Here is an 11,203-nt window from a genome sequence, read left to right as displayed (position 1 = left end):
AAATTTCACCGCTTTGTACTTTGGCCACTGCAAGTGCAACTTGCTCTTTGGTGTATGGTTTTTCTTTTTTCTTTGAGAGCAAGCTGTTTCGAGGGATATTTTATATTAGAATAGATTTAAGAAGAATTGATTTAAAATTTATACAAAAAATTTATAGAGATTGATTGGCCACTTGAGATTTAATTAATAAAAGCCGCATTTAACAAGTGAGCAATTAGCGTATTTCATTCAACCCCACACATCTCCGTTTTCGTTTTTATGTCATAACTTTTTTCCCTGAATAGCAAATTTAATTTTGAAAAAAGATTCTTGACCAGCGTAAAAAGTTCTACCAGTATACTTATTAAGTTCAATGATATCAAATTTAATTTCCGAGAGTTTTATGTCCATTTTTCAAAAAAAGAAAAAAAATATCATTACGCATTCGAAAACTTAACAAATTATAAAAAAACTTTTTTTTTTAAAATTAAAATTTGACATCATCTTACTCAGAAAAAAATCCTCTACAACATCATCAAAAAATATTTGCAAAAAGTTTATTCAATAAATAATTAAGAACAAAAGAATGAGCATAGTCATAACTATTTATTCTACCCTGTTTTACTATATTTTTTATCCTTGCTTTTGTAAACAAACTTCAGAAACAAATAAAGAGCTTTATTAGGACAAAACATTTTGATTAAATTTCGGAAGCAAATATTGTAGAAATTTTTTTTACGTTTATAAATAAGTTAATTACAATAAAAATTTAAAGAGTTTAGCTAAAAATGACTAAATCTCATTTTTATAACTATGTTTATTTTAGCTGTTTAACACTTGTAATACAAGTAATAAATTTTTTGATAAAAACAAACAAATATGTTAACTTTATTTTATCAAAATTATTTTGAATTTTTTTAACTCAAATTATTTTATTTTGAAGTTGAAAGTTTTGCTTGTTTTATTAAACATTCCTTCCCAAAATCTTCAGAGTGTTTTTTACAATAATTGTTTAAAGAAATGTTTGCTAAAATGCAGCAAACTTTTTTAACACTTCGAATAAGCAATTGAAATTTACTATTGCAGTTAATAAAAATGTCAATTAATCCTCTCTTGCACAGCAATGGTGAAACTTTATTCACAAGTGTCACTTCAAATATAAAAAAACAATAAATAACAAAGTAGACTAAATTGTCAGAAGGTTCTCTTAGTCTTCCCCTGTTCAAAGAACTAATCAAAGTTCCATATTCTTGAAACATATCAAAGGTGTCTGTTTCTTCTAAAATTGAATGTAATTCCGGAAGTTTGTAAGCAATAAAACCTGCAATATATAAAAGCCCTTGTTTGCATTCATTTGGCAACTGAACCTCACAATTTTCACATATTGACATATCAAACTACACATTAAGTTCACAGTTATCACATTGGTGGTGAGCAGGAGGAAATAAAATCTGCTTGCTCATCTATCAAATTACAAGTTTTGTCGATTCTAAATTTTTGAATAACATTTTGCACAGTTATCAGATATGTGCCACCTGATCCTTGCTGATATTTCCTAAATTGTTTTTCTAGTGCATCTGATTGCATTTGTCCTAACAATACATAAGATACACCGCAATTCCACAAATACTTGGAACAGTTTGCTAATCTTTTAGAAGTTTTTTGCAAAGCACTCACATTATCCATTGTTAACTTTTTCTCTCTTAATTTTGAATTTACGCATTTCAAATTTTCAGCAAAATAAGAAATATAGTTCTCTAAGAAATCTATTTGCCAATCATTGACTAAAGTAATAGGCTTTCTTCGAATATCACTTAATCTAATATATAGACCTTTTGCTTTACTGTTGACAATAAACCATCACTTGACAACTGTTTCAATAAAAAGTGCAGTATCTTTAGCTTCAGGAATTTTTACACGTAATGCTGCAACTGTTTCATCACAAAAAACTTTGAGAACTAATCCATAATTTTGTCGCTCAATTGGTTTTGGTGACTTGATGCCTAATATAACTTGCTCGCTTAGAATCTGTTTCATTATTAATAACATAACTAACAGCATTCTCCAGTTGAGAATAATATTTAATAATTCCTTTGTTTAAAAAAGAAAATAAATATCTCCAGAATCTTCTAAAGTTATATACATAGAAAACAATACATACAAATTTACATACAAATTAAATTGAATAGCGTCCATTTTTTTGAAGTTTTCAAACTCATCAGGTAAACTATTTCTTTCAGAGCACATTAACCCAGTGACATCTCGTTTTCTAGACACTATTGGAATACAAGACACTAGTATACCTTTAAAGACTGATGGAGGATGCACTGGAACAAAACTACTACCTTTGACTTTTTTTAATTCTGCATCTTTAGGCTAGTGCTGAGCACAAATTCGCTTATAATCTGTAAACACCAAGTTTGCATTTGGAAGTTTTTTAATCCATAACTTGCGATCCTCGGATTCACAGACAAAGACATACCAATTTTATCTTCACCATTTTTTAAAACGCATTCAAACATTGGCTGACCATTTCCTGACTCTAAAACATTGCAAAAGCAATTAAACTGATCACTTTCAGTTATAATTTTCCGGAGTGCACTGCAGCCTTTATTGCATTTATAAGACCCTGAATAAAATTCTTCAACAGATACTCCAATATTCACTACACAATCCCATAATAACTTTTTCATCTAAACAAGAAGAACTATTAATTACTATTAGTTAATTAATTCCAGTTATACTATTACAGCTCGAAGAACTATAACCTTATTTTCTCTTTACTTGCTTAAAATTATAGAAAATAATTTCACTTTTGTAAACTTCGTTTACGATTTGAGTCTGATCATTTTCTGGCGATATCAGAAATTTACTTCAGATTAAAGAAAGAAACAGTAAAAACACCAAGTTTTATAAAACGAAACAAAATACAGAAAGAAATTATTTCGTAATTTATTTGAAGAAAATACAGACACGCAATTATTTCTTTAAAGTTAAATAATTTTGCAGACCTGGAATCTCATGACTCATTCGGTTAAAAGTTCTAAAAAATGACTGATTTTTAAAATAGTAAATTCTTAATAAAACAGGTCTTATATTTCCTAATTGTCAAAAAAAAAATCAAAATTCCTTTGTTCCTTTGTGTGTATTTTTAAATGCCCCCGAACGTCGGTAATCTGCCCTCGAACTTCGATAATCTTAAAAGTGAATTTTGTTTGCATGGTTTCGTCAACATTTTTTTTTTTTGAAAACAAAAGAACAACGTTTTGACTTTATAACGCACAAGTTTTTGTTTACAAAGTAAGGTGAATTCGCATTGTATAAAACATTTTAAATAGGCTACATGGAGTTGTTTCACTATTTGGTAATTTCCAGATCCACGGATATTAGGAAAATCTATTTACGAAAGATCGCCGTGATTTAGAATTTCAAAAGAAAAAAATGGTTTCGCCGTCAAAGTTATTGCCAGTTGTGTCGAATAAAACGTCAAATGAAGGAATATGGAGATTTTTTAAAATCAGAAATTCTGCTTAAGCTCAATGAACAGCCCAAGTTATTGTTGAAGCTTTATGTTAGCATAGATATTAGAAGTTTATTTATTGATTTCCGTAACATTACTACGATTGCTTTGCGAACTTTTATAAAAGCCGATTCACGTCTGATACTTTCGTCAGAATTACCACTTTAATCTAAAAGCAATGCCAGAAAATTTATTAAAATATAAAGCTTCGTTTTCTCATTCAATTAATTGCGTACCCATTTTCAAAATGTGTAAAAATAGAATAAACTTCTGAGATTTTCGTGAGATTCTCAGAAAATTTGGTTTTAAAACTTTTTTGTTTGTTTGGTTATGCAACGCATAAAAAGTGTCGCTCTATTTGTTGCGTCATAACAAATAGTAATTCTTAGAATCAAGTTTTCTGAGAATCTAACAATTATTTGATTTCCAGAAACCTTGATTTTATGCATTATTATTTTAGAGAACGCAAGCAATTAAAAGAATATTTTTTATTTGTTGCGTTATTAACTAATGAAGTTCTTACTCTCAGAAAACTTGAGTATAAGAAATATTATACCTTGAGAAATTATTTAGCACTATAGTTTAAAAGAAAGTTTTTGTTCCAATTTCAATAAGGGTTTTTGAAACTTGCAATCGTTGACTTGCGTCTTTAGATTTCCCCTTCAAGTATGAATTTGCTTTTTATTAAATAATTTATCGATAAAATATTTAATCATGAAACGGATTTTAGCTTGAAAATGTTTTGGGTTTGGCTATAAGCAATACTTTGATTCGCCGTTGACTGAGAATAGAGTTTTTTTAACACTCGCACGGATGCATAACTAGGTTATGACTTGCAAGGCTCGTGCTATGAGCGCCAACTATTAGGGGCAGGGAAAAAGCGACTTACTTTATCATTAACGTATAAATAAGAAAGCGAAAACAATAAAAGTGTTTTATTACCTTCGTATTTGCTACCATACCTAAATAAAAAAGTCGTGTTCATAAAAAGTCTCCGTAGGAAAAAGTTGGGGCCGCAAGTAATAACACACGCATTTGTTTTTTGTTTGTTTATTCGTTTTTTCTAGACCACTAGCTCTCTTTTTTTCCACAAAGGTGATTTAGAATTTGAAAAAAAAGAGATGCAGATCAGTAGCGCGGGCTTGTTCTGTAATAAAGCGGTGTAAGAGGAAAATTCAGTATTAAATACTTCTCTGTATTTATGTTGCTTGATAGATGAATTTCCATTTTTTGCACAATCCTTAGTATTCAAGCCATACATCAATGATAAACTCAATTTATTTTCCAAATATTCTTTTTTTTGGGTAAATTTATTTGAGTGCGAATATTACCCAACGGTTTTTGTTGCAATTCGCACTTTATATACTTTCCTTTTTTCCTTTTAACCAGAACACCTGTTATTAAGATTTATTAGATTATTGCGAAAGTAATCTTGGTAGCAAAATGCTTAGAATTCCTAGGGAAAACATTTTACAAACTGTTAGGTTTATACTACCATCCCAGCAAACATGTCAGCGTTGAATCAAAGTTGAAAACCGGTCGCAGCGTAGAAAAAGCGTTACAGTGACAAAAACAACGTCTTTTCAACGTTGAATCAATGTCCATTTTTGTATACTAAATCGCGGTAAATTGAAACATTGAATAAGCGTTGAAATTGTAACGTAATTTAGCTTCTCAAAATAAAACGTTTATTCAACGTGGAATCACTTTACGCAAAAAAGCCACTTTAAAACGTTTCAAAATTTATGCTTCATCAACGTTAAAATTAAACCGCTTTTTAAGCATCTGCGTCTCGTTATTTTTTTTATTCGAGACGAGACGAGACGATGATATCCGGGACACAATTTTTAAAATCCGAAAGAAAATTTATTGTCCCGGTTTATAACTTCATTCCGGGACAGTTTATTCGTCAATTTTTTCCGGGACATTTCTTGTCTCGTTATGCTTGTTCCGGTTCATTTCAGAGAAAACGATTCCGAGATGCAGACCCTTACCGCTTTTTAAACGATACATTTTCAACGTTGAAAAAGCGTTTAAATTTCAACGTATATTATCTTCTCAAAAAATCGCGTTTATTCAACGTTGAATAATTGTACGCAAATAATGACAGTAAAAACGTCGCAAAGTTTAAGGTTTATCAACGTTACACATTAGCTGCTTTTTCAACGTATTAAAGTTATTTATAAAACAACGTTTATTCAACGTTACATATACCAACGTTGAAAATGTGGTAATTAAAAAACGTTGAAAAAGTGTTTTTTTGCCAACCTTAATAAAACGTTGCTTTTGCAACGTTGAGGAAGTAGCACATTGACAATTTTTGTGTAATTGATGTAGCCATTACAAAAGTAATTTGCCGTAATGGAAAGGCAAGGAAAACTTAATAGAATGCATGCAGATGGTATAAAGAATATTTTAAAGATTTATTTTATAACCTAATTTTATTGCGACTAATTTAAAACTTTTAGATTTTATATCAAAGTGTATATAATATACATAAATCTCTGGGTAAATTCGATTTATTCAGGTTATTTTTGGGTAAAACTGCAGTTAAGCGGCGTAAAATAATTTAATATTTTTGCTTTTAGCGCTCTCGCTCGCAGAGGCTAAAAGTTCTTAAATAATTATAAAAACCAAAGTAGATAAATTTCAAAGTAGTTATTTTTTAAATACCTTTTTTTATTAGAATTATAGAATATAGGATACTACAATTATTGTTCTTGCTAATATATTTTTAAAAAATATGTGGCTATGAAAATAGCCGTTTTATTTATCAATTACAGAGGATACTGACGAGACACACAAGATAGAAATGCCGAAAATATAGGAAAATCTTTAAATGTTTGACGCCAGATAAATTCATGAAGATGTGATGTAAACAAGTCTTCACGCGTACCAAACTGCTGTCGAAGTTTACGCTTGACACGCATCCAAAGGTTTTCGACGTTTTGTGTATGAACATCGCTATCAAGGGGATTAACAAAATTGCGTTCATGCACGACAACTGAATGAGAATATATCCCATCTTGGAGGTTATCTAAACCAGCATAAGAAGCCCAGCCATCGGAAACAATATGACTTCCTGGCAAAATAAACCTTTCTATAAGGTTTTTGAGAGTTTGTGCATTCCGATCTGGAACTTCAACTAAGAAGCACTTGCGTGACTCTCTCTCGATTCCACCAAATACCCAATGACTTGGGCGCCACTGCCCCCGATGATATTTACGGTGAAAGAATTTAGATTCGTCAATTTCGACTACAATTGGTGTCCCGTCAGCATTAATACCCCCTATAATTGTTGGATTTGTTTCCAGGTAAACTTCGCAGACATCTCGGCAAAAGTTTCCCCAATCACCTAATGTATGGCTAGCGTCATTCATACAGGCTTCATGTTGTATATCGCTCTGTGACATATTGCGACTCCAGCCATAAATATAACAAATCAACTTTTGAAGTGTCAACCTACTTTGACTGAAGAAGGATCCCTCTCTTACACTTCGCCGCTGTTTGCAACCTTTACAATACCACCGGTAACCATCTGTGGCATCTTGATATGCGTTTAGCCCAAACTGACGTTGGCACGTATCACAGTACATACTATTTTTTATCAATCTGCGCTTTGCTAACCACTGTAAAGCAGATAATGGGTGTTTAATAGAGTAACCAAGCTCCATTAAACACCAATTTTCTTGCAACACACGTGGTTCAGCCAGGATTTCATCTTCAGCAACAATAGTTGTTGGAGCACTTGGTCTCCCACGACCAACACGTTGCATAGCCATCTAAACGAAGATTTACCATGTTAACTAAGAATAACTATTTACTTAATATAAACGATTTATTCAGTGCAGAATCAATTAATAAAATTAATTTTTGTATATATAAATATAATACGTATATAATATATAAGTAATAGAAATGAGAAAATAAGAAAATTTAACAGTGACTATTACTTTTACTTATCTTTTGTATGAGGCTTTTCTTTTCTTTTCTTTTCTTTTTATACATTTCGAATTTTTCCATATTTCGAATGTGGTTTTCTTTCACGTTTCGTAAAGTTACTTTCAGATAAATTTTTTTCATTTTCACCATCGCAGAGTTTAATCAAGCGAAAATTTAAAATTATTTTACGCCGCTTAACTGCAGTTTTACCATATTGTTATCTGTTTACACTTATTCTACATTTTAGCTTTTACATTTATTGTTTATATTTATTTTACTAAATAATTACTAATAGATAAAGAAGTATGTGAAGGATTTAATTTCACAACTCTGGAATGAGGAATCTGAAGAAGAATGTGAGTAATTATGTTTGTGAATAATTGTGTTTCTTTTTGGATTTGTCTTTTCTTTGTTTTTTATATGGTAAAGAATAAAAAAAAAAAACAATTGTATGTATTTAAAAAAAAAATGTACATACATGCTTAATAAATTGCTTTTTTTTTTTAGAATTTCAGAAAAAGGTTTTTAAACAACTTTTAGAAATTGAAAATATGGTAAAGGATCTTCAAAATTTTTCTTCAGTTGTATGCGAAGATCTGCAAATAAATGCATTGAGTTCAATAGAACAACTTATTGAGCTAGATACTATGTTAAATGACATTGTCATTTTTTTTAAATGGGTAAGTTGCCCTGTTGCTATTGCTAGTTTGAATTTTTTGAATTTTTTGAATTTTTCCTTATGTTGTCATGGTAAATTCATTTATATTATTAACTGAAAAGTTGATTAAAGAATATAATTTTATTTTATTTATTATAATTTGTCATTCTATACATTTTTTTTTTGTTTTTTCAACTTTCAATGTTTTTTAATTTGTTTAAAAATGTAAGGGATTTTATAAAAGATTGCCTTTAATTATATAATTATTTAAACATTGCTTAAAGATTTTTTTGAAAGCAGGTATCACAAATTCCGAAAATTGGTGGAGTTAACTTAAAAGATAATGTAAAATGTGTTATTGAGCGGTAGGTCAATTTTCTACACCTTTCCAAGCCGAAAAGGCAATGGTTTTTAATGGATAATTTAAAAAGTGTTTGCGAAATATATTTATTATATTAAATAAAATTATATGCTTTTTTAAGCATATCATTATATGCTTTCTTTCCTGTAGCATGAACGTTGTATTGTACAATATTGTAAATATTGATTCAAATAATTACTAAATTTTTAGGCTGTTAACGATTGAGTTGCGCTGTTTGTTAAACATGAAGGGGCAAACCAATTCCACGAACAAAACCAAACAAAAGTTTGGTTTTTCAAAGACAAAGTTGTATGGCGTTTTAGTTGGTAATATGTTTTGTTTAAACTTTTTAAGTATACAGACTTTTACTAATACCATTTAAGCAAGAATTTTTAATTTTATATTTTAAAGAGTGTCTCAAAAAGATACCCAGATGAAGCAGGGATTTATGAAGCTGTAAAATCAATTCTGAAATATTCGCCAATAAATTTTTGTAGAATGTAGAAATTGAAAGTTTAGAGTTTTTTAATGACATTTTAGGATATGTGATATGATTTTGTTTGCGTCTTGTGTAAAGCGCTTTTTCTAAAATATACTTTTTTTTAATTTGATCTTTCATTGTATTATAAATTGTTTTATTCAAGCTTTTCAAATTTAAGCAACTACAGATGGCTAATTAGATTGCTTCAGAGAAACTGATGGTAGTAAAAGTCTGTTATATATATATATATATATATATATATATATATATATATATATATATATATATATATATATATATATATATATATATATATATATATATATATATTTACTTTATAAATTTATCAATAATCATACTAATTCATTAACATTTTTTTTTTTACATTTGCTCTCAGACCACTAATGATAAAAGTTTTATTTTTTGGTTTAGATTCTGTATCTCAATGATATCCTGGCCTATCGATACGATATCCTGTAAATTTTATTTTTATATATTGTATAAATATATATACAGACACTCACACACATTAATCTTTAAAAAAATATTTATATTTTTATATATGTCTATGAATTGTATATTTTAGGCTTTTCTTATATTTATCATTCTATATTATTGTTGTATTAAAAATCGATTTTGGAAATATGGCAAGTGTAGAGTTCAACAAACAATTTTGTTTTATTTGCCAATTCAAGATATATATATATATATATATATATATATATATATATATATATATATATATATATATATATATATATATATATATATATATATATATATATATATATAAAAGCATTGTTTCAAGGTTATATTTCAACCTTTATTCGACGTCTTTTAGTAACCTTAAATCGACGCTTTACTATCAACGTTACAAATCCTTGCAAAATCGACTGCTTTAACAACGCTTAAGCAACGCTTTTTTAGTAACGTTTTTTCAACGTTATGTTGCGACGTTTATGCAACGCTTTTTTAGTAACATTTTTTCAACGTTTAGTTGCGACATTTTTGTAACGTCTTTTTGTAACGTTTTTTCAACGTTACGCAACAACATTTAATCAACATGTCTTTAACAACGTTACATATCTTTGCAAAATCGATTACTTTGTCAACGTTTCCGCAACATCTTTTACGACCGGTTTTCAACGTTGATTCAACGCTGACATGTTTGTTGGGTATACATATATGTAATTATTTGTTTTGAAGTAAAATTTTTGAACTTATATATATATGTAGGTTAGTTTTATGGTCTTAAGAAAATAAAGAAAAGTAAAATTATGTTATAAATATAATGTAGTAAATAATGAAAGGAGCATTTATGTTCCTTTATTATGATAATATATTTTCTTTATTATAACAATAATTTATTGAAATAACTTGCATATTGAAGATGGTTATCATAAATGTACAAGTTATTACAATAAATTAAAATGACTTTAAAAGTTTGCGTGAATGAAGATTTAGTATAAAGACGTGTCAGAATTCAACAAAACTTTTGTAAAATCTTATTTTTGGTTGACGATTGGACCGTCTCGTGCACGTGTATATTCAAGATTTAAGTTCCATACTGAAGCCAAATTTAATAAGTACTTGAAACCTTATAAGACACGTATTTAAAATCTCAATAAGAACGTGTTTGAAACTTTATAAAAAACGTGTTAAACTCCAGTAAAAGCTCTCGTGAAATCGACGTGTTTTTGGTTTACGCCTGGATCGTGACGAATACATGTCCGTAAGGGGTTTTAATTCTGAAAGTGAAACTAGATGTGCCGGCTGGGTGATTAGAAAATCATCATGATCCTACACTAAATTAAAAATATTCATCTAATGTTAAAGTTTTCTAATAAAAGTTTTGGTTTACTACAGTGATTGTTTGAACCTAAACTTTGGCCGAAACCATTACAAGTAGAAGGTTGCCGAGAGAGATCTTTCAGTTTCGGTTAAGGCCAAACCGATAACGAATCCTTAAGTTTCCTTTTGCTATTTACCATGAATAGCGGGCCTTCTAAAAAAAAAAAACGATTTATGTATAGTACTTTTATTATAACTGCCATTTTAATCTAAATATAATATTATTATAGGAATTGATATATTATGCTTCAAATACTTGTTCAATTATATGGATATTCATTTGCAGAACAATGCGATCAAAATAATTAAATTTCTTAGAACCTTGAGAGAAAAATTTTTCCCAGAAAACTTGATTTATAATTGATTATGATTGATTTATTTAATAGTGAATTATAAAATCATTTAGATTTA

At 28.9% G+C, this 11,203-nt stretch overlaps 2 protein-coding genes and 1 pseudogene across 3 annotated transcripts; 1 reads left to right on the top strand and 2 right to left on the bottom strand.

Moving 5' to 3' along the window:
• Nucleotides 1–911: 911 nt before the first annotated feature.
• Nucleotides 912–2,448, bottom strand: LOC149887928 (uncharacterized; annotated as a pseudogene).
• Nucleotides 2,449–6,221: 3,773 nt separating this feature from the next.
• On the bottom strand, nucleotides 6,222–7,504 carry LOC149887927 (uncharacterized). The gene has a single exon (XM_090086584.1). The coding sequence runs from the start codon at nucleotides 7,279–7,281 to the stop codon at nucleotides 6,277–6,279; it is 1,005 nt and encodes a 334-aa protein (XP_089942710.1). The 5' UTR covers nucleotides 7,282–7,504; the 3' UTR covers nucleotides 6,222–6,276.
• A 126-nt stretch (nucleotides 7,505–7,630) lies between these two features.
• Nucleotides 7,631–9,611, top strand: LOC149887926 (uncharacterized). Of its 2 annotated transcripts, none has more exons than XR_016452278.1 (5): nucleotides 7,631–7,797; nucleotides 7,949–8,121; nucleotides 8,400–8,464; nucleotides 8,671–9,161; nucleotides 9,374–9,611. XR_016452278.1 is itself a non-coding variant. In XM_090086586.1 (5 exons), exons 2-5 carry the CDS (start codon nucleotides 7,993–7,995, stop codon nucleotides 9,388–9,390), a joined length of 327 nt encoding a protein of 108 aa, XP_089942712.1. In that variant the 5' UTR covers nucleotides 7,631–7,797; nucleotides 7,949–7,992; the 3' UTR covers nucleotides 9,391–9,611. The 2 variants fall into 2 exon arrangements, 1 of the variants encoding a protein (XP_089942712.1); XM_090086586.1 differs by having other exon boundaries at nucleotides 8,671–8,786.
• Nucleotides 9,612–11,203: the final 1,592 nt, after the last annotated feature.

This window comes from Hydra viridissima, unplaced genomic scaffold (genome assembly GCF_058129835.1).
Source record: "Hydra viridissima isolate aposymbiotic clone 2 unplaced genomic scaffold, HvirCarnegie_v1 scaffold_5, whole genome shotgun sequence".
NCBI lineage: Eukaryota > Metazoa > Cnidaria > Hydrozoa > Anthoathecata > Hydridae > Hydra > Hydra viridissima.
This window is presented reverse-complemented; position numbering and strand designations above follow the sequence as displayed.